Genomic DNA, 22,337 nt, shown 5'->3' on the forward strand with positions numbered 1-22,337 from the left:
GAGGGCCCCCCGTTTCCGGGGGGGTGGGGGGTGGGGGGAGGGGGGAGGGGCCGCGGGCGCCGCCGACCGGGACTCAGCAGCCCCGCCAGGCAGGTAAGGGGGCCGAAAACCCGGGGGTTTGGGGGAGCTGCGGGGCCGGGGCCGCGGGAGGGGGCGGGGGCGCCCCGGACGTCCTTGGCCGCTCGCCGGGCTCCGGGCCCGGGTGTGCGATGGGGGGTGGGGGTGAGGAGGGGAGCGTTGCCCCGGGCGACGCCAAATTGGGTTACGCCCCAGTCCCCCGTGCCCCGTCCCATATAGCAGACTTGAGGCGAGGATGAGCCCCCCAGCCCCCGCCAGTAAGGCCCCCAGCCCAAGCCCGCTTCCCCGCGCTCCCAGGCCAAGGGCTCGTTCGCTGTACCCACCTCCTGGCCCTGCCTGGCCACTCCCCCGCCTCACCCACCCCAGCTTTCCAGTGCCCACAGACCCCTTCTGCAGCCCCACCGCGCGAGGCCCCTCCCCCAGGTCACCCTGGTTCTCTGCCCCTCCATCGGGGGTCTGGGCCTTGGCCTCCTCCGCCCCCTTCGACCCCCTCTAGCTCTGGCTTCTCCTCCTAGGCTCCTCCAATCCCCTCCCACCCTGTTCACAAGCTCCCCTCATCCCCACCGTCTCCTCTCCCTTCACCACCGGCCGGCGCGCCCCCTCGGCTCCCGCCTCCGAGTCCCGCTCCCGGGTGCCCCCGCCCCCTCTCCCCGGCCCGTGGCTCTCCCCCACCGGTTTTTCGGCCCCAGCCCCGGCTCTTCTCCCCGCCTTTCCCCGCCTCTCTCCGCCTCCATTCATTCTCCCGGCCCCGCTCTCGGCCACACCAGCTGCCCCCTATCCCCCCGCAGCCTCCCAGGGCACCCCCTCTCTCCCCTTCTCCACCCCCCCCCCCCCCCCGCCGATTCCTCAGCCCGTCTCAGTACCAGCTGCGTGCCAGCTATTCTTAGCCGCGGAGCGTTTGATTCATGCCGCCCCGGCGGAGTGTGCCCGCTCCCTCCCTCGGGCCTGAGGGGGAGGGGCCGGAGCTGGTCTGGGGGGTTGGGGGCAGCCGCACGCGCGGGGGTGCCCGGGCCAGCTTTGCTTTCATCCCCCAGGCCACCCCATTAGTGCCCGCTTGAGGCTGGGGGTCAGCCAGGGTCAGCCGAGGGGGAGTGGCAGCGGGCTCCGGGTCCGGAGGTGGGATGTGGAATCCGGCGGGTTGGAGGCTGGGGGGCCTCCGCAAGGGCAAGGTGAGGCAGCTCTGCTGGGTGCCTGGGGGGCGGGGGGGGGGGGGCTTCGCAGCCTGGCCACTCATGGGGGAGGGGTTGGCCAGCTCGCGATTAAGCTGCTCGCTCACCCACAGCTCTTGGAACTGTCCTCTTCGCACACTCATTTTGTCTTCCCTCCCCCAACCCCCCAGCCCATCCCCACTCCCCCAAAGTCAGCAGTACCCTCCACTGCTTCCCATCTCCATGGCAACGGTGCAGGAGCTGGGCCTGGTGTGGGGGGGAGGGACCAGACCAGACATTCTGGTTTCCGGTGCTGGGGTGGGAGACTGGGAGAAGAAGAGGGAGGCGGACCCCATTTGGCACCTAGGCTTACAAGGCCGCCTCAGGAGAGAATAGTGGAGATCTGGAGATGACCTCCCACCTCAGTCCCCAAGACCATCACCCCACTTCTTAGCCACCCTCCCAGCCCCCCAGGCCCCCTCCGAGTGGATCCACCAGTACCAAGCAATGCCAATCGCCCTGTCCTGTAGTGTCAGTGCCCAGATGTGCCCTCAGGTTATCCACGCTGACCCAGGCCACTGTACTACCAACACCAGTCAGCCCTCCCAGGCCCTTCTCCCCACCCACCTGCACCCCTCTCAGGATGCCTCTGCAGAGGCCACGTCTTGTGGCTCCCTGAGGGATGCCCCATGTGTGATCCTCTGCCCCATGACACCCGCATCTGAGTGTCCCTGCTCCCCTGGGACACTGATTCCCAGCAGTCCTCTGCACACATTGTCAGCCACACTTCAGTGAAGTCACCAGTTCCACCCGCTCCCGGGCACCACTCCCGGGCACCACGCGGCCTCCCACTTCTGCCGCCCCAGGCTCACAGTGCCTCTGTCTCCCCAATACTACATCCCAGCCTCCCACCACCAGCTATCCAGGAGGCTGACAGGAGGGACCCGGGTGAGGGGCTAGGCTGGGTGGGGCCAGGAGGCCAGGATACCGGTGGGTCGTCCACCTGTCTGTCCTCAGCTAATTTTAGCTGCATTTTCCGTGGCCTGTCAAAGTGGGCCAGTAGCTCCCGCGGTGATTCTGCGGTTTCTGGGACACTGCCATGCTGGGTCAGCGGCAAAGTGGGGCGCAGGAGGGGTGGGGGGCTGCGAGCAGGGCCAAGGGCAGGGAAGGAGACGCATTGGAAACATGGTAGGGATGGGCGTGTGTGAGCAGAGATGGCAGGAGTATCTGGGGGTGTGTCCAACCTCCTTCCTGGCTGCATGGGGCACGTAGGGTAGCGGCCCTAGACTGCTTGTCCACGACTTGCCTGTGGCCTCGGAAGAGTCCCAGGCTTTCCATCTGACAGCTGCCCTTGGCCCCCCGGCAGCCGCCTGTGATGCTGCTGTCCCCTGTCGCCCCGTGGCCCCACGATGACCCACAGCCCCGCGTCAAGCGAGGACGAGGAACGCCACAGTGCCAGCGAGTGTCCCGAGGGGGGCTCAGAGTCCGACAGCTCCCCAGACGGGCCCAGCAGAGGCCCCCGGGGGACCCGGGGCCAGGGCAGCGGAGCACCTGGTAGTCTGGCCTCCACCCGAGGCCTCCAGGGCCGCTCCATGTCTGTCCCAGACGACGCCCACTTCAGCATGATGGTCTTCAGGATTGGCATCCCGGACCTGCACCAGACAGTGAGTGACCTACCAACTGCCCACTAGCCGGGAGGGCCCCGGGACCCCAACCCACAGGAGGAGGCTTCTGGTGCGGGGCGTTCTCCCACTTGGGCCCCCTCTCCAGACCCCCACAGCATCCCCTCAACCCAGGGTCCCTGTCCTGTCCCCAGAATCACCCCACCCCCTCTCCAAACCAGCTCAGGCTCCTCCCTGTCACCTCCCCAACCAGAAATGTCTGCGCTTCAACCCTGATGCCACCATCTGGACAGCCAAGCAGCAGGTGCTTTGCGCCCTGAGCGAGAGCCTGCAGGACGTGCTTAACTACGGTCTGTTCCAGCCGGCCACCTCAGGCCGCGATGCCAACTTCCTGGAGGAGGAGCGGCTGCTCCGGGAGTACCCTCAGTCTTTTGAGAAGGGGGTGCCCTACCTGGAGGTGAGGCCCACAGTCTGCCCAGCTTGGTCACAGAGGAGAGAAGGCAGGCCCCGTTGTTTTCCCCATCATGCCCTTGCAAGGGAAAAGCCGGTGGGCTCTTCCAGATCTCCTTCTCAGCGGTAGAGACAGAGAGGCCTGAGTTCAAAGGACAACCTATTCTGCCTCTGACCAACAGAGTGGCCTTGGGCAAGTCACTTCCCTGCCCCAAGCTTCTCCTCGCCTTTCAAAGTGGGAAAGGATTCACAATTACATAGGTGTTCCAGAACATTCTGTGCGGGGTCCAGACTCCCACTCCTCCAAGTCAGGGGTTGCAGTCCACATACTTCACAGCAGCCCCGCACTCCTCAGCCTGCCCAGCTGAGGTTCCAGGGTTGTTTCCACCTTGACCCTGAGATGACCAGCCCTCCTCCCCCTAGCTCAAAAAGAGTCCAGCCTCCTCCCCAAGTCCCTGATTCCAAGTCTCTGTGTCTCTCCCCTCATACCCCCCTGGCCACAGTTCCGTTATAAGACCCGGGTTTACAAGCAGACCAACCTGGATGAGAAGCAGCTGGCCAAATTGCACACGAAGGTGAGAGAACCCTGCTGGAGCTTACCCACCAACATCCCCCACAGAGACCGGGACCCCCCCACTTTCCCACTTCCTCTCCCACCTCTTCCCCACAGACTTCCACACTCCCCAGCCCCTTCTGTTCCTCTGCCAGGCTCCCCCATTAGCTCGAGAATGCTGTCTTGCATTTGGGACAGCCCCAAATGACACCCCTTTTTCTCCATCATAGCCCTTCTTCATTCCCCTTTCTGCCTCTCATTGCTCTGGCCAGGTGCCCCTATTTCCCCCTTCCTCTTACTTTCTTCTTCCTTGGACTCTGCTATCTCATATCTGGGTCCCCCATATCCACGCAGAGCCTCTGCTTCCCCCCACTTGGCCTGAACTCCGACACACAGTGTCCCTCTGCCTCAGGGCTGTTTCTGAGATATTCCACAGTTCCCCCACTCCTATAGACTAAACTTTCCCGGGATGTCTCCCACCCCTGGCCACATGGAGCCATGTTGCCCTCCAGGCCTCTGACCATATATATGTCTCTTGTGTCTCCCCTGGTCCCCTAAGACCTGGGAGGAAACCAGGGGGCTGCTTTAGCCAGAGGTGAAGAGAAGGCTTCCTGACACTTGGGAAAAAAGCCTTTGTCCCCTCCTCATGCCCCATCCTGACCCCTTCATGCATTCTTCTCTGTCCTCCCCCAAATATTCATCCCTCTAGACCTGCACCAGCCACTCTGGTAGCCACTGGCCACATATGGCTCCCAAGTACTTATGGTGCGGCAGGTCCAAACTGAGCCTCGCTGCCCGTGTGAAATGCCCACGGATTTTGAAGATTCGGTGCCCAAAAGAGTAAACTCTCTCCTTGATACATTTCCTATGGATTACCTGTTGATGCGGTAGTATGTTGGCTAGATTAGGTTAAAAAGATAGGTCATTAAGATGAATTTTGGTATAATCAACAGTGCGCCTTCCTCTTTTTTTTTTTTTTTAAAGGTGGCTCCTAGAAACTTTCCAATGCCCCATGCGGCTTGCTGTGTATTTCCACTGGCCAGCTCTGCTTGGGACCCTAGCTTTTTTCCCTTGCTCCCTGACCGGCCTGTCTTCTCTCTCTTGTCCATGGCTCAGACGGGGTTGAAGAAGTTCCTGGAGTACGTGCAGCTCGGGACGTCTGACAAGGTGGCGCGGCTGCTGGACAAGGGGCTGGACCCCAATTATCATGACTCAGATTCAGGAGGTAGGGAGGGAACCAAGTGCTTTGGAAGAGGTTTGATGGGGAGCCCAGAATGAGGCATAAGGGCTGCATATGACTGGCCTTTCCTGCCCCTTAGAGACCCCCCTGACTCTGGCTGCCCAGACGGAAGGCTCCGTGGAAGTGATTCGAACCCTGTGCCTGGGAGGGGCCCACATCGACTTCCGAGCCCGGGATGGCATGACAGCACTGCACAAAGCTGCATGTGCCCGTCATTGCCTCGCTCTCACGGTGAGGTGCCAGACCCCCGGGACCCTCCCCCAGACTGCAGTGGTCCCCTAACAGGTTGAACTGCAGCGAGTTGCCCCAGACGCAGCCTCCTCCTCCCTTTCATCTCCCTTGACCCCACAAGACCATCTGGTCTCCCCTTTGCCTCTCATCTCGCCTCCTGGATGTCCCCTCCCACGTCCCCGTGGGGATGCCACTTCTGCTCTTCCCTCAGACTCCTCTCCTTTTCCCGTTTGTTCTCTCTCAAGCCTCAGTTCTTTAGATTAGTTAAAAATAGTCTCTCTTCGTGTCCCAAATACAAAGCCCCTTTCCAGAGCCTGACACACACACAACCCCCGTGCTCACTCCTCCAAGGGACTCTGAGACCCTCTGCTGCTCCCCGGGTGCACCCACCCTGCGGGGCACTGTCACACGGAGCTTTCCCCCGGAAGAGCCCAGGGAGATCCTAATATCTATACTCTCCTGCTACCCAGACATTCTGGCTCCCTCTGACCCAGCTCACCCCCAACCTTGCCTCTGTCTCCCTGAAGTGTCAACCCTCCCTCCTCTGTTCCTTAAAGTACACCATGAGCTACCTGCTGGGCCCCCAGATGCAGACACTGCTCCGTGTGCTCACACACATTCCCTGCAAACACAGCCCGTCCACATACCTTCCCCAGGCACTGCCCCCCATACCTCCGGATGCAGCCCCTCACCTACCCTTCCGGCCTGGGGCTCATTCCCCTTCTCTCAGAAGCAGACGCAGCCCTTCCCCATGCTTTGTGACTAAAATGCACTCTCCCAGGTAGATGAACCCGCATCTCCACTTTAAAATCCTCTTCCTCTCCCCTCACCCCCATGGCACTTGATCCCTCTTCGTACACAGGTCAGGATAGACCGCCTCCAGAGATATGTAGCTGTTGATAAAACCCCAGCTCACAGATGCTCCAGTGGAATGGACCCTCCCTTCCCTTTTCCAGCTGCTCTGAAGGCCCTAAATGCAGTCAGACGCCAGCCACAGAGATCTGCTTAGGCCCTCTGGATGCACCCCCAGTCTGCTCCCTTCCCCCCCAGACCGATCCTACTCTTACCACCACCCGGCCTCCAGACGGACTCTGTCCAGTCCTGTAGCCACTGGCCACATGGGGCTGTTTAGATGTAAATTAATTAAAGTGAACTAAGACGAACACTTCTGTTTCTCGGGCTCACTGGCAGATTCGAGCACCCGGGAGCCCACGTGTGGCTGCCGTGTTGGATGGGCGGGGCGGTTGTAGGCTGTTTCCTGCAAACGTCTTGGTGGACAGCGCGGCTGCAGGCTGTCCTCGCACAGCTGCTGCCAACACTTTTCTAATGATGCTCAGCTCCGCCAGCCTCTGTGCCCGGAGCTGTTCCTGGAACGGGATGCCCCCTGTCCCCCAGCCCCCGGGCCTCAGCGAGGCTGGCTCGACTCCCCTTGGTCCAAGCTTAACCTTTTCCCAGATTTCCTTCTGCATCCCATCTTTGGGATGCTGGTCCCAACTACGCCTCCTGCCTGGCCAGGGGTCCTCCTGCGTCCAGACTATTTTCTCCCATGGTCCCCCAACTGTCTTCCTTCTAGGATGAGGCGCTGAGGCACCAGACTCCTTCCATGTCTCATTCAAAGTCAGCCACAGGGCAGGGGAAGAGCCAGCCTCAAGGTCGTACAAGGGCATCATGGCAGAACCCAAAACAGCCTTGGCCAGTATGGGTCACCCAAGACTCTCTGCCCCATTGGTCCCTTCAGGTTGAGCCAGGACTAGTGGGACAGTCTTCTGTCTTGTCTCCCTCCTCAGGCACTCCTGGACCTTGGGGGCTCCCCCAACTACAAGGACCGCCGAGGCCTGACCCCTCTGTTCCATACGGCTATGGTGGGGGGCGACCCCCGCTGCTGTGAGCTGCTCCTTTACAACAGGGCCCAGCTGGGCATAGCTGATGAGAACGGCTGGCAGGAGATTCACCAGGTGCTCCAGACTCGGCCAGGAGGGGTTGGGGGGGGGGGATGTGTGGAGGGGGTGTGCCTGGGCCCTGACCAGAGCAAGGATCAGAGACCCTGGTGCAAAGAGCTGGGGATCCAGATGCTGGGGTCCTCACAGAGCGTGGGGGCGGGACGAGCATGGTCTCCAAGGAGAAAAAGATGGGAAAGGCAAGGACAGGGGACATTGGACATCTTGATCCCTGAGATGGCTGACGATGGTCTCTTGAGCCTCTTGCAGGGCCAGACCAGTCACCTGAGTCTTGGAATGACCCGGGAAGCTGATAGTCTGGGCCCCTGGGCAGGAATGGAGGCTGAGAAGAGAGGGAGAAGGAGGGTTTGCTGGCCTCAGGCTAGAGATAGATGCCATGGCTGGGAGACTCTGATGTGGCCTTCTGGATTCCCTGTCCTCCCAGGCCTGCCAGCGGGGTCATTCTCAGCACCTGGAACACCTGCTCTTCTACGGGGCTGAGCCTGGAGCCCAGAACGCCTCGGGGAACACGGCATTGCACATCTGCGCCCTCTACAATAAGGTCTGCTCTGGCAGCGCCTGCCTGGGGCCCTCCTCCTGCCCCCAGCTTCCCAGCCTCCCTGCACCCCCTGTTCCATCACTGTTTCATTCGTTCGTTCATCTGTGCCTTCATTCATTCAACAGATATTTACTGAGCACCTTCGCGGTGCTGAGGACTAGGTAGCGAGCCAGACAGATAGCACCTCCAGCCAGGCAGGACTTCCCATTTGGTATAGGGCAGTGGGAGGAAGGTCCCAGGGGATCTGGGTTCCCACGGGAGCCCGAGCCTGGGCTTGGCCTTGGGGCTGAGGTAGAAGTGGCCCCCCAGAAAATGCAGTACCAGTGCTAGGATGAGCAGGAGTCAGCTGAATCGGAAGGGGAGAAAGGGTGTCCCAGGCTGTGGGCACAGCCTGGGTAGCAAACCAGAAGGGAGAGAGCACATCAGGACCATCCCCAGATGGGAGAGTTGCTCCCCAGGTCCCCTTTCCTGTGTGTCTCCATTCTGCTGCTCGTGGAGGACCTGCTGTGTGCAGTGCCTTTTGGAGGGCGCTGCAGGGGACAGAGGAAAGGCCAAACCACATCTTAGAAGGGAGCAAGAGTGTATTGCAAGTTGTAGCAATTCAGGGTTGGGTGGATGGCCCCCACCTCAGGAGCCATGGGAGGAGGTGAGCCGGAAAGAGCTAGCAGGGGCCTCACCAACCAGAACCAGAACCAGCAAGTTGTAACTTTCAGCCTGCTGACCCCAGCCCTAGGAGATCCTGTGCGAATCAGCCCCTCAGTCTCCTTCCCTGTTATCCAGGCCTTCCTGCCCTCTGCGGGACTCCGCAGAGCGGGGCTTGGCATGCTGGTGCTGGTCTGCCAACCACTTCTCCCCCTCCTCCAGGAAGTCTTCCAAGACAGCCCCATCCCCTTCTGCCTCATCAGAACTTGCAGTGCTGGGAATGTGGCAGGTAGCCACGTGCTGCCTTGTGGCAGCAAGCAGTCTGCTCTGCCGAGGGAGAACTCTGTGTTTGTCAAACCCAACCAACGCGGTGCTGTCATGTCCCCTCCCCAGTGTTTCTGTCTCTCTTGTCCCCTGATTCCCCCGCTCCATGGCCTCAGCGCATGGCCTGTGGACAGACTGCACCCCCCCGCAGACAAGCCCTCTCTTAGGCTCTGTCCTTTCCCTGCCGTGGGGATGACGTCAGCTGATTGAAGGGGAGGAAAGACCATGTGTGTTGCGCGCTCATCCCCAGAAGGAAGCATTGTTCATCAGGACACGGAAACTATATCATTCAATTCAACAGGGAAAACTTAGTATAAAGAACTAGAGTGTGGGAGCAATTACCCTTGGTTGGAGGAGCCTCCTTGAGCTTCTCCTCTCTCTCGGTGCAACAGGTCAGTAACACCTACGGAGCAAAGGCTCAAATGGATGGACGTCTTCGCATGGTGCTTAGCTAGTACATGTTGAGACAGAGAGAGTTTGTTTTGTGCTTCTCCCTACCTCGTTTGCCCTCTCAGACCTTAAGCTTCCCAAGGCCGGAGCTAGGTCTGACCGATTTCCTTACTCTCCCCCACGGGCTTCCTGACATGGCGGTCTCTCCCCTGCTGGTGAAGGTCAGGTTCATGTTTATGAAAGGCATGTGCTCCTCAAGGGTGGGGGCTGTTTGATCATTCACTCAGCCCCGAGGCTGTAAGTCATACTCGGCCTCAGTGCCTCTATGTTGAATAAATGAGCAGACGGATGAATTATGAATTATGAATCGGCTACCTTGAATTTGCCCCAGGACCACACAGAGCCCCCCTCAGAATATTCAACAGGTGTTTTCTTTGCAATAGACTGAATGACTCAGTGAATGAATGACTTGAACAAATGAATTCTGAGTGACTCGGCTCCATGTCCTTCCTCCTCCTACATCCCCGTGCATGTTTCGTGGGCACCTACCAATGGGAGATGAATCGGACTCAGCATGGTGCCTGTCTGGGGAGCTGGGGGGCGTTCACACCTGGCAAAGAGGCAGCTGTGTAGACAAGGAATTGCAGTGCCGTGAGATCAGTGCTAGGACACCAGTAAATTGAGGTTCTCGAGGCATAGGGTGCATTGCTGGTTGGGCTGGAGGAGATGTTCTGGGCCTGGGCTGGGCAAGGCAATGGTGGAGGCGGGCAGACACGCAAAAACACACAAACAGCAGTTAACAGTCTAGTTGGGGGTCAGCATGTACACACTTACTTGGACGCACACACACACTCTCATACCCTCACAAACACACCCAGAAAACTGAGCTAACTTTGCTGTTCAGGGATCGACTTAGGCAATCGGCGTTGCCCATAAGACCTAGATGAGCCCTGGGCTTCAGAGGCCACATTTGAGTTCTAGCTGCTCCACTCCCCGGCTGTGTGACTTTGGGCACAGATTTGCCCTCTCTGAGCCTGTCCTGTAGAACGGGACCATACAAGCATCCTTGGTGTGCTTGTTACGCGAAGAGAGTGAGACCGAAGGGTGCTTTGTGAATGCTGGTTGAATTGCATCAGGGGGAGCTGGAGAGGGGAGTTGATCTGGGGCCAGGCTGGCTTTGGTCAGGCAAGACAAATGGTGGAAGACTCCAGTAACAGTTTATTGGACAGCTCCTGTGGTCTAGCCACTATTCCAAGTGCTGGGTGCCCCTATGTAAAACTCACGAGGTAGTGGGGGAGAGATGCTAATGAGACAAGTGAAAGAGAAATGTCATTTGAGGGAGATAGCGTCATGAAGAAAATGAGCTAATACTGGCTTAGAAGAATGCCTGGCATGTAGTGGGCATCGTATAAATAAAAATAAAACAGGGAACAGGATAGGGAGCTATTTTGACAAGGTAGCCAGAGAAACCCTCTCCAAAGAGGTGGCATTTGAGCAGAAACCTGAATGAAGTGAGAAAATGAGCCATGTGGAAATCTAGGGGCAGACAATTAATTCCAAGCAGAGGGAGCAGCAGGTGCAAAAGCCCTGGGGCAGGAGCATGCCTGTCAGGGGAAGAAAGAGGCCAGTGTGGCTGGAGTAGAGGGCGTGAACAAAGATGGCAGAAGATGAAGTTGATGAGGCTGGAGGTAGGAAAGCAGGCAAACCAGGTGGAGTTGGAGTCTCTAGGGCCATGGTGAGGCCACTGGGATTTATCTAGAGGGAGTGACGTGGCTGACATTAGGAAGGCACCGATCTGGACATGGATAGCATTCCTAACCCCCACTGTTCAACCCTGGCCCCCTCTGTCCACCCCCTTCCTTCTGGGTCTAGCAGAATGCATGATAAGAGGAAAGACTCTGGAGCCTGACAGATCTTCATTCAAATCCAACTGCTGATAGTCACCCCCTGCATGACTGGTGGCTACTTGTGATGCCTTAGCTTCCTCCTCTGTTAAATGGGGGTAGCAATTTCCATTTCGTGGAACTATTGGGCAATTCAGTGAGCTTCTCCTCTAAAGTGCTATGCCCCTGACATGGATCATACATAGGAAGCTCTCCATGAAGCCTGGGTTGGTGGCTCTGGACTTCAGCACTCCTGGCCCCAGGGGACATTTAGCCCTGTGTGCAGACATTCTCGTTTTTTTTCCACAGCTAGAGAAGAGAAGGGAGTGCTAGTGGCATCTAGTGGTAGAGCCCAGGGATGCCGCTAAGCGTCCTACCATGCACAGGACAGCTGCCACGACAAAGGTGTATCTGGCCCCTAATGTCAGTAGTGCTGAGGTCGAGAATCCCTGATTCTGATGAGCGCCGTCCAATAGACAGTAACAGGAGTCACACGTGTAATTTTAAGTGTCCCAGGAGCTACATTTTTAAAAAAATTGACAGGTGACGTTAATCTTTGTAGCATATTTCAGTAACCCATGGTTTCCAAAAATATTATCCTGTCAACATGCAAGCGATATAACAATTATTAGAGATGTGTAATTTTTTTTCATGCTAAGTTCTTAAAGTCTGGTGTATAGTTTACACATATAGCTCAGCTCAGTTCGGACCGGACACATTTAAAAGGCTCTTGAGCCATGTGTGGTAAGTGGCCACTGTCCTGGGCCAGGCAGGTTTAGATCAGGTTGTTCCTGAAGTTCTCAGCCCAGTGCCTCTGTCTGCTCACGATCTTCATGGTTTACTTTTGTTTCACTCTCTGCCACCGACCATCGCTTTCGTCCTCAGGAGACCTGTGCTCGGATTCTCCTCTATCGAGGAGCCAACAAGGATGTGAAGAATAACAACGGACAGACCCCCTTCCAGGTGTGGGGCTGTGAGGGCTGGCGGGGGTAGGGGGTGATGCACAAAGAAGGCACGGGGTGAAGAAGGTGGGACAGGTAGGGCTGCTGGCGGAGAGGCTGGTGGTTTGGGAGAGAAGGGGTTGCCGTTGCTGGGGTGAAGGTTTGGGGGGCAGGGGTCCTCACCGTGCTTCCCACCCTCTCCCTCTGCTGCCTGGGCCACCCCACCTCCCTGTGCCCCCTCCCTCCAGGTGGCAGTGATCGCTGGGAATTTTGAACTGGGGGAGTTGATCCGAAACCATCGAGAACAGGATGTGGGTGAGCAAGCAGGGGTGGGTAGGGCTGAGGGGAGATCCGATGGGTAGCTGGGGGTGTATGGGGGGACTGGGGAGTCACTGGGCTGTGAGTGAGACTACTATCTGAATAGTAATGAGGGGTAATTAGGGTAATAAGGGGTGCAATTCCCACCCCCCATTCTCTCTCACGGCTGTCTTTCTCCTCTCATGCCTCTCCTCCCTTGCCTGCACACCGCCTCCGCCTGCCTGTCTCCCTTGCTCCTTCTGCCCCCTGCTGCTATGCCCTCTCAGTGCCCTTCCAGGAGTCCCCCAAGTATGCAGCCCGGCGACGGGGACCCCCAGGCGCAGGGCTGACGGTGCCCCCAGCGCTACTTCGGGCCAACAGTGATACCAGCATGGCCCTGCCCGACTGGATGGTGTTTGCCGCCCCGGGGACCTCATCCTCTGGGGCCCCTGGCCCTACTTCAGGGCCCCAGGGCCAGTCACAGCCCTCAGCCCCCAGCACCAAGCTCAGCAGTGGGACCCTCCGAAGTGCCAGCAGCCCCCGGGGTGCACGGGCTCGCTCCCCATCCCGCGGGAGGCACCCTGAAGAGGCCAAGAGGCAGCCCCGTGGACGGCCCAGGTAGGGGAAAGCTCAGCCCTGGTCCCAACCAGATCCTATCCTTGGAGCCGCAACTGCCCCCACCCAGGCTGGTGCCCCATCCACCCCAGGCCCTGGTCCACCCCCTCAGGCCTCCAGATCTTGCTCCTGCTCCTGCCTCCTGAGGAGGGAAGGGCCTTGTAAGCCGCAGTCTTGCACCTGTCCCGGAATGTGCCAGTTTAGCTAAGCACCTGCTCGGTACCAGGGGTCAGGGGTGGGGAGCCCAATGGAAATGTTGGTTCCAGCCCCTGAGGACAGACAGACAGACAGGGCAAGGTGAGAAAAAGCCAAATAAGGTGGGGATAGACAAGGGACTTGGGGAAGGGTATCTGAGTTTAGAGACGAGGCCAGAGGAGGCAGAGCAGAGGAACCACTCAGGGTAGAGGGGAGGATGAGCAGGGGGCATTCTGCGGGGGTAAAGAGGTCAGGCTGGCAAGAGGAGGAGAAGGGGGACTGTGGCTGGCCGGTATGTCCTGAGGACACGGAAGAGCGAAAAATCATGGCGGGCTGGGCACGGCAGGCAGAGGAGTTGGACCTGCACCAGGAGGAAGCTGGGAGTCGCTGAAGGCTCGTGAGGGAGCTGAGAGATGACACAGTCAGAGCTCCACTTCAGGAAGCTGAATCAGGCACAGCATGCAGGGCCGTGGGAGGGGCAGAGCCGGAAGCCAGGAGGCAGAGGAGGGGGCGGTGGGGGGGCGGGGGGGGGGGCAGCAGTGGGCCAGCAGAGGGAGCCCCCAAATGCCTTCTTCCCCTAAGGATGCCAGAGCTGGGAAGCCCACTCAGACCCCCTTCCCACTCTGATGCTCCATCTCCCCCCACCCCACGGACCCCTGTTCTCCCAGAGGTGCCCCCTCCCTCCACTCTCCCCTGCCTCTCACACCCTCTGTGTATGCAGCTCCAGCGGGACGCCCAGGGAAGGGCCGGCAGGGGGCACGGGGGGCTCGGGGGGCCCTGGGGGCTCCCTGGGCAGCCGTGGGAGGCGTAGGAAGCTCTACTCAGCCGTACCTGGACGCTCCTTCATGGCCGTGAAGTCCTACCAGGCCCAAGCGGAGGGGGAGATCTCCCTGAGCAAGGGGGAGAAGATCAAAGGTAACCGGGCAGGGCAGGGCCGGGCCAGACTGGGGGCAAGGGTCGGGCAGGTGAGCTAACCACTTGAGGAAGCAGTCAAGGACAAACAGTTCTCCAGGACCTAGACTGTCCAGAGCATACTCTGGGGACCCCAGAGAGCCCCCTGGACACCCCCTGCCCTGAGCATGAATTGTAGCTGCTGCAATGCCGCCTGTTGGCAGGACGTGTTGAGGCAAAAGAGGGAAAAATGAGCATTTGGGGACCCCAACACCATGCCATGCCCTGTAGGAGTGGTCCCCCCCGCAGGATCGGCCTTTCAGGAGGGTGTCGGGACCCCCTCTGACAGTTGAAGGAATGGTCTCCCAGGTCCAGTGACCTGCCCCAGTCCCCAGTCTGAACCCATGGTCTTTCCTGCCACCTGGTGTGGAGCGTGGGGCCAAGCCACCTTGACTTCACCTCCTGCCCCTGCCAGGTGTTCTCCTCTGAGGAACAGCATGGGGCCCTTTTCCTGGGGCTCTGAGACAGGTGCTGGAAGCCAGGGCCAAGCCCAGGGCTCCCTGAGTGGCCGGCGGCTGCCGTTCCTGGAGTTTGCCTCTCTTTGGTTCTTCTGTGTGCTTCTGGAAAACAGTGCCAGTAGCCCTCACGTGCAGACTTCGCAGGGCTGGTGACGTGTGTTCTTGGATAGAATAGGCTTGGAAACGGGAAGCAAGCAGACGTAGCAGTGAATGCGAGACGGGGGAGCAGTTCTTTGCCGACTCTCAGCTGCAGAGGAGCTGAGTAGTGTAGCGCTGGAGGGCCAAGCTTCCTGGGTTCAAATCCCGGCTCTACCGCTTCCTGGCTGGGCACCCTCAGACAAGGGACTTTTCTCTGGGCCTCAGTTTCTTCATCTGTACGACGGGACCCTGATGAGGATTTAAAAAGTTCCCTTAAGGCACCCAGGACAATGCTGAGCACACAGCAAACGCCAATGATCATGGTCCTCAGCGAGCCCCCACGACAGGAGCTCAGAGAGGAGAGAGAGAGACCCCGGCTGTCTGGGAAAGCTGGGGGTTCCTCCCACAGGAGACAGGTTGTGTGGGTCATGGAAGGGTGTGCAGGGATCAGAGCATCAGCTGGGTCATGTATCGGATCTGTTCGCGTTCTTTCTTCCTGTAGCCTGAGTTCCTGAAAGCAAGGTCACATGTCATTGATCTCTGGGTGGCCAGGGGCCCGTGTCAGGACCCAGGACCCAGGAAGCCTCAGTGCACATCTGCTGAATGAATGAATGAATGAATGGCCAGACAGAGGAGCAAACTGGAGGCCAGGGGCAGTGCCTCTAGAGGCAGGGTGCCTGGGAAGCGGGTATGCATGCACAGATGCATGCCACTTGGAGGGTGTGGTCTGTGCTTTGAGACTGAGTTTTGAAAGAAGGGGAAGCTAAGGTCCGAGGGTGGGACCTCCCATGTGCAGTATCTTCCAAGTTTCTTTCTGAAATTCAAGCCCAGTACTTCTGTACACTGCCCGGTTTGGATGTCCTTCCCTTACAGTAGGACATGTCATTGCTTCAAAGCGTGCCTCCATCCACCATGCCCTTGAGGTTTGCCCCATCCCAATGAGGCTGCAGGCTCCCTGTGCTCTCAGGCCAAATCCCAGTGCCTGTGCCTGGCTGCCAGCCCCTCCCCTGCCCACCCACCAACCTCATCCCATGGCACTCTCTCCTTCCCTCACAAGGCGCCAGGAATCTCTTTCTCCCATGCTGTTCCTTCTCCCAGAACGTTTCCTCCCTCTCTGCCTCTTCAGCTCCTAGGATCCTTCCAGTCTCAGTCTATATGTCATGTTGTCCGGGACACCGTCCTGGTACCTCTTTGCCATCCGATTTATAGACCCCCATCTGGCCTTTCTTTGGACACCTGGTCCTTCTCCCCTGAAGGGCTGACCTTAACTTTCATTCGTGCGCTCACCTACAGAGTTACTCCTCCCACGGTGCCTGCGTGGAAGCACCGCGAGGTTAAGAACCACATTGGTTGTGTCCAAGAGCACTCTACCCAGTGTCTAGCCTGGTGCTTGACTCATGACCGACACTAAATAAATACTCATTTGGTGAACGGATGATTGATTCCGTGACCACCCAGCCGGTCACTGGAGGGCTAGCCCAGAGCCCTCTTTACTCCCTCATTTGCTCCTTTTCCCTGACCTTGAGCATCTCCTCAATCTGGTCTCCTCAGATCCTCCCAAGGGTGGCAGTTGAAGTATAGAAAGCCACCAGGGGGCCCCAATTCAAATCCTAGTGTGGCTTGAGTCGTCTCTGGGACCAGGGACTTTTCTGTTTAGCTGTAGCTTCTTCGTCTATAAAATGGGAAACCAGTTGTCACCTACCCCTGTAGATGTGAGGGAAGTATGCGAAGGGCTGGCCAGGAGAAATGAAGAAATGGAAGACCGTGCCCTTGTTACTGTTGCTTTGATCGTCGGTATTAGAAGCAGCAGCAACACAGCGCTTGAACAGAGAGGTCACAAAACACTGTGACTCCAAGCATTCACCATGGAGACGCAGAGAGGTGTTCAAATCCAGACTCTGTGGACGATAAGCTGTATATTCTGAGCAAATGACCTCGGCCCTCTGAGCCTCAGTTTCCCTGTGGGTAAAAGGGGTTTAACGAAAGTGTCCCTTTTTAGGGTTCTGGTTACTGGTGAGAACTGGACATTAGCAGTTCCCGATGTCCGTCTTTGTCCTTGAGCGGTCAGCACACACACAGCACAGCCAGTCAGCAAATGTGTGCTATGTGTGGCTAAGAGATGGGGCCAGCAGGAAATGGCCTCCAGGGACAAGGGGTGGAGAGGAAGAAAGAGGTGATTCTAATCTCTTCCCGTCTAGAGCCAGGGGAAACGAAAGGAGGCAGAGGGCAGGGGCTGGGAGCAAAGGACAGAAATTTGAGTGGCCAGGAGGGAGTGGGAGGGAATGGGGGCTGTGGCGGAACTGCAGAAGGGCTTAGGGAGTCTAAGAGGTCATCGGGAAATTATAGAACAGTCAAGTTGTGCCTGGTTGCTTACCAAGGGAGGTGAGGGTCAGTCCTGGGGGGGACTTAAACTGCGAGGACCATGTCACCAGACACAGCCCTTTCTCCCAGTGCCTCTGATGTCCCCATTGGATTCGGAAAGCAAGAATGCAGGAATGATAGGATTTGGTTCTCCAGCCAACCCCTCATCCCTTCCTTGGACATTTATTAAGGATGCCCTTGGGCCAGGCCCTATGCTAGGTGCTGGGGAATTGTAGCAAGGCTGTGCATCAAGTATGTTGGAGTTGGGGAGGCGACACAGAAACACAGAAGTGTTTCTATGTCCCTGCTCCCCACCCAGTGCTTAGCATCGGGGAAGGAGGCTTCTGGGAAGGCCAGGTCAAAGGTCGTGTTGGCTGGTTTCCCTCGGACTGCCTAGAAGAGGTGGCGAACCGCTCCCAGGAAGGAAAACAAGGTAATGAGGACTCTCCAGTTGTCCCTGATCATCCTGGGGTTCTCCTGACAGGGGTGGGACGCTGGGGGATGAGTAGAGGGGACGACATGGGCCAGGACCCCCGGGAGTGGGCCCATGGTTTCCAGAGTGAGGGTCTAAGGTCGTCCTTTGTCCTCCTGCAGAAAGCCGCAGTGACAAGGCAAAGAGACTCTTCCGGCATTATACTGTGGGCTCCTACGACAGCTTTGATGCCCCAAGGTAAATGTCCATACACCCCTGGGTGCCCCTTACCCCAACCTCCCTTCATATTCCACCTTTAAATATGTCTACCACCTCCAAGCCTCCTTTCTGCTCCCTCTAAAGTTTAATCCAGAGGTGGGGGAAGGCAGAATTAGCTTCAGACCACAAGCCCAGTCCCAAACCATCCTTGGCAGCCACTGAGACTGACCAGTTTTGGGGTAGCCTAAGACCAATGGGGTGGACAGATAAGTATGGAGCTGTCTGGGGCTGGGGAGCTCGTGTGTGTGGCTGGCTGGAGGCCTTTCTCCTTCGTGTGCCTCATCTCTGTGCGGTCATGTGCAGCAGAAGTGTATGCATCCCATGCCTCGCACGGGTTTGGGGAGAGGGGCAGGCAGAGCTGGGCCAGGAGGGGTGGGGGTGGAGAGACGGGCACACTGACACCTTTCCCCTCCCTGGCTGCTGGCTGACTTGCTTCAGAAGCTTGATGGATGGGATTGGCCCAGGGAGGTGAGAGGGGAGGGGAAGGGAGGGCATGGGGTCAGGAATGGGAAGAAAGGGGTGCCTGGGGATATGTGGACTTGTGTGTGCACGACCAGAGCTGGTTTCCCTGTGCGTGAACATCTTACACTGGCAAGTGTCCTTGTATGGATTCTCTGAGTATGTCCTTGCCCCCGTGTCTCTGTAGGTGAGCATGACACGTGTCTGTATGCATGGGTGACAAGAGGCTCCTAGACCTGTAGCCTTGTGCCTGGAGATGCCCATGACAGCGAGAGGGTCTGTCCTACTCTGTGTAGATGGGTGCATTTTTGGCTGTCATTTATGGGCGTGCGATTGAGGCTAATCGTGCGGTTGGCACTGCACATTTGTGTTTCCTTGAATCTGTGTGTCTGAGAATGAGGGCAAGTGTTTCCAGGGATGTCAGTGTGTCTGCTTACCTTGTACGGACAGGTGGGTTTCTGCACACGTCTGTCTCTTTCTGTGCATGCCACTGTCCCTGCGTGTCAGCCCAGAAAATCATGTGCATGCATTTGCATCTGTCCAATTGATCTGGAATTCAGGACCTGGGGCACTGGGGGAGGGGAGGGCAGAAGAGGGAAGGATTCCAGGGCATGGGCCTCCAGAAGGGCAAGACTGTGGGGGAGGGATGGTCATAACTGGTATTTGAAAGATGACACCCTCCCCCACTGTTCCCCCCATCCAGGGAAGGGTCTCCTTGTTTGTAGCATCCTTCCATTAAATGTGTCCAAACCTATGTGTCTGTGTTCTGGCCAGTGGGGATGGGTGAGGGGGTTGGGGAGAGAGAAATAACAAGATGGGGAGAGAGGGTGGGGCTGGGGTGCCACCCTGCCCCCGGAGTGTCTGAGGCGCTTGACCATTGTGCGCGTTCACCTGGCACGTCTCTGGCTCTGGGCACCGGGTGAGTATCAAGGTCCCCCCCACCCCAAATATCCCTATGAGCCTCTGCTTCTTGTCTCTGACAGTGTCTCTCTGGGTCTCTCCTTGGCCTTAGTCTGGGAATCACTTGCCTCACCAGCTGGATTGGGGTGGTCCTTCTTGCCCTCAGCTTCTTCCTTCTCCTCCCCTAGCTCCATCAACTTTATTCCCTCCCCCTTCTCCTTCCCTCCTTGTGCCTGCTGGCATGTGCTGCTCTGTGTGGTGCGTCTGAGCCTTTTCACCTCTGGCCTCCCGCCCTGCTCTCCTTGAGGGGGCCTGGTCTGTGGGCCTGCTGGAGCTGTGAGGTTCTGGCCTGTTGCCACCCCCTCTCCTTCCCCTGGGGGGTCTATGCTCTCTCCTCTCTGGAGTGAGCTGCGGTGTGTGTCTGCCCCTCCTCTCGGCTTCTTTGGGCCTGGGGGGAGGGGTGTCTCTCACTGTTCTGGAGCCCAGTCTCAATGTTTCTAGCCTTCCCTTCCTGGCCCTTCCAGACTGTGTCAGGGTGCATTATGTGTCGATCTGCGATGGGGGGGCTGTGCGTCCCCTCCTGAGGCCTCTCTCACCGTGGTATCCCTGCCTGGGAAGTGGGGCTCGGTTCGCGCGTCCCCGCACGCGGTCGCGAGGCATCTTGTGTGGTGTTGTGCGTCTCTCTCCGCTCTCCCTCGCTCTGCACCTGCGCGGGAGGGCTCAGGAGGGGGAGGGGGTTAAGGGGGGGGCCCAGACCGGAAGTGCCTCCCCCTTCTCCTCCCCCCCCGCGACTCGCCCCTCCCCCTTCTCCCGCCAAGGGGGCTCCCGCGTTCCCCTCCCGGTCCCCTCCCCCACTGCCCGGCCCCCTCCGCCACACGGCGCAGGACGCCAAGGGGTTAAAGCCTCGCGCCCGCCGCCCGCCTCCGGAGCTGTCCGCGGTGCTGAAGCCGGCGCCGTCCGCGGTCCTCTCGCTCCCGCCGCGGCCCGACCCCGCGCCCCGCGCCCCCGCGCCCCTCGGCATGTGAGCCCCCGGCCCTGCCCTCCCTCCCGCGGGAGGGTGCGCGCCCCCTCCCCCTCCCCCCTCCCGGCGCGGGTCAGCATGAGGCGGGGCCTGGGGGCCCGGACACGGGGGTTCGGCCGAGCGGGGACGGGGACGGGGACGCGGCGGCGGCGGCGGCGGCGGGGGCGGCCGGCACCGGGACCTGGGCCGGGGCCGCGGCGGCGATGGCTTTGTCTGCGGTCGGCGGTGGCGGGGGTCTCGGAGGCGGCCCTGGTGGGGGCTCCCTGCCGCAGCCGCCCCCCGCGCTCTCCTCCAGCTGGCCGGCCCTGGGGCCCCGGCGGCGCAGCGTCTGGTACATCTACAGGTAACGGAGCGCGCCGCCCCTTTTCTCCGCGGCAGGCTGGGAGGCCCCGGCCCGCTGTGACGACCCTCCCCTCGCCGCTAATCCCCCAGCCTTGGGACTCCTCCCCCCTCAAGCCGCCCCCCCCACTCGCTCTCCCCTCACCTTCCCTCTGTGATAAGCCCTTTAGGACCCCTCTTCTCAACCCTTCTCTCATCCCCGTCCGTGGGCCTCTCTCCCCGAGCCCCCCTCAGCACATACACTCCTCAGCCCCCTTCCTAGGCCCTTTCAGACCCCCCTCATGTCTTCCTCCGAAACCTTGCCCCCAGTCAGACCCTCCAAACGGATCCCACTCCGGCGTTTGGAACCCACTACCCCTTTCTGCCGCCTTCGCCGCCCCCACTCTGTGGAGCCCTCCCTGTGGGGAGCCACCGTGGCTCCCCCTCAGGCACCCTGTTCCACTGATCCTCATCTCCCCACACCCCTTTACAGAGTTGGCAAGTCCCCTCATTCATACCCCTCTCTCCCATTCACAGTCATCCCCCATCACACACATCCCACCCCCGGCCTCCCCTCCCCTCCTCTTTTTCCGCTGCGTGTCACTGTGCGACTGTGCATGTGTCAGTGTGGCTGTGTCGATGTGCGTGTGTGACTGCCTGCAGCCGTGCGCGCACGCGCGCGCGCGTGTGTGTGTGTGTGTGTGTGTGTGTGTGTGTGAGAGAGAGAGAGAGACTGACAGAGATGGAGAGATGGTGGGCTCCCAGCCCCCCTCCCCCAACTGTGTCCATCTGTGTGTCCCTGTTTGGTGGTGTCTCTCTCTGTGTGTGACTTGGAGCCACAGAGAGGCTGTCTGAGGAGTGTGTGTGTGTGTGTGTGTGTGTGTGTGTGAGATAGAGTGGGTCTGTCCCAGGGACTGCGGCTGTGTTTCCCATTACCTATCCTCTCATGCCAGGCCTGTCCCCTCCCCCCCCCCCCCCCCCCCTCTGCGTGTCTCTGTCCCCATGTGCCCCTCTCCGTGCCTCCAGGGGGTCCGTGCCGGTGTGGGGCATGTGTGCTGAGCTCTGGCTGCGCTTCTGCCGGGGAACTGCTTCTGCCTGTGTGTGCCACTTCTCAGCATGGGAGGGGGCTGGCTTCCCAGTGAGGGGGCCTCTGTGCAGGTCGTGGAGAGACCCATGGAGATGGGTACATGAGGAGGGGCTGAGTACTGGAGGGGGTACCTTTTACAGCAGCCAGCTCTGGGCTGTGGGATCTCGGGTGTGTAAGAGGCACCTCTGGGGTGGGGGTGGGGGGGAGTGGACGCTGCTGCAGTCTCCGCGTGTGGGATCTGGGGAACAAGAGCTGGCCGCTGAGCTCCGGAGGCCGCTCTGGGGTCGCCAAGGCATGGCCTAGGGGAGAGCATTGTGTGTGCTCCTGCAGGGTAGGTCGTCAGCAATGCCAGCCTGAATGGGGTATGGAGTGGGTAGTGAATGCTGGGGCAGGGGTGGGGTTAGAGGGTCTCAGGAGGAGGGAGGCCGATGAGAATGGAACAGGGGAAAGCGGAGGACACCGACTTGGGGGAAACGGGGGGCTGCTGGAGCATAGAGGGTGCGTGGGGTGTTTGGAGAAATGGGGTGAGGAGGGAATGCAGGAACCGCGAGGAGGATTTGGGGGTGGGGATTCAGGCAGCACAGGGAGAACACAGAGAGGATGCAGGGAATGTAAATGAAATGCAGCTGCAAGTACCAGGAGGCGGAAGGGTGTGTGAGGAAGTGAGTTGAGGATGCAGAAGTAGAAAGCAGCTTCCATGGAGCAGAATGCGGGGGACTGGGGAGTATGAAAGGAACCTAGGGTGCTGTAGAGCACACAGTGGGGTTGCATGCAGAGGAGGGAGAGGATGTAGGAGGGGTGAGGCGAAGGGAAGGGTGAGGGGGGCATGAGAAGGGTGAGAGGTCACA

At 59.3% G+C, this 22,337-nt stretch overlaps 1 protein-coding gene across 5 annotated transcripts in view; it reads left to right on the forward strand.

Moving 5' to 3' along the window:
- The first annotated feature begins 6 nt into the window (after positions 1–6).
- Positions 7–22,337, forward strand: part of SHANK1 (SH3 and multiple ankyrin repeat domains 1) — a 44,848-nt gene continuing 22,517 nt past the window's right edge. For 3 of the 5 annotated variants that reach the window (XM_059382084.1, XM_059382086.1, XM_059382088.1), the window contains exons 1-15: positions 7–93; positions 2,593–2,890; positions 3,102–3,305; positions 3,802–3,873; positions 4,968–5,076; positions 5,171–5,322; positions 7,110–7,277; positions 7,705–7,821; positions 11,943–12,020; positions 12,247–12,313; positions 12,583–12,913; positions 13,827–14,020; positions 17,333–17,446; positions 17,608–17,683; positions 18,143–18,172. In XM_059382084.1, coding sequence (XP_059238067.1) covers positions 2,636–2,890; positions 3,102–3,305; positions 3,802–3,873; positions 4,968–5,076; positions 5,171–5,322; positions 7,110–7,277; positions 7,705–7,821; positions 11,943–12,020; positions 12,247–12,313; positions 12,583–12,913; positions 13,827–14,020; positions 17,333–17,446; positions 17,608–17,683; positions 18,143–18,172 — 1,967 coding nt within the window. In that variant the 5' untranslated portion in view covers positions 7–93; positions 2,593–2,635. Of the gene's footprint in view, positions 94–1,154; positions 1,248–2,592; positions 2,891–3,101; positions 3,306–3,801; positions 3,874–4,967; positions 5,077–5,170; positions 5,323–7,109; positions 7,278–7,704; positions 7,822–11,942; positions 12,021–12,246; positions 12,314–12,582; positions 12,914–13,826; positions 14,021–17,332; positions 17,447–17,607; positions 17,684–18,142; positions 18,173–22,337 lie in introns of those variants that run through there. The other 2 variants (XM_059382085.1, XM_059382087.1) reach the window with 2 other exon arrangements.

This window comes from Mustela nigripes, chromosome 17 (assembly GCF_022355385.1).
Source record: "Mustela nigripes isolate SB6536 chromosome 17, MUSNIG.SB6536, whole genome shotgun sequence".
Taxonomy (NCBI): Eukaryota; Metazoa; Chordata; class Mammalia; order Carnivora; family Mustelidae; genus Mustela; species Mustela nigripes.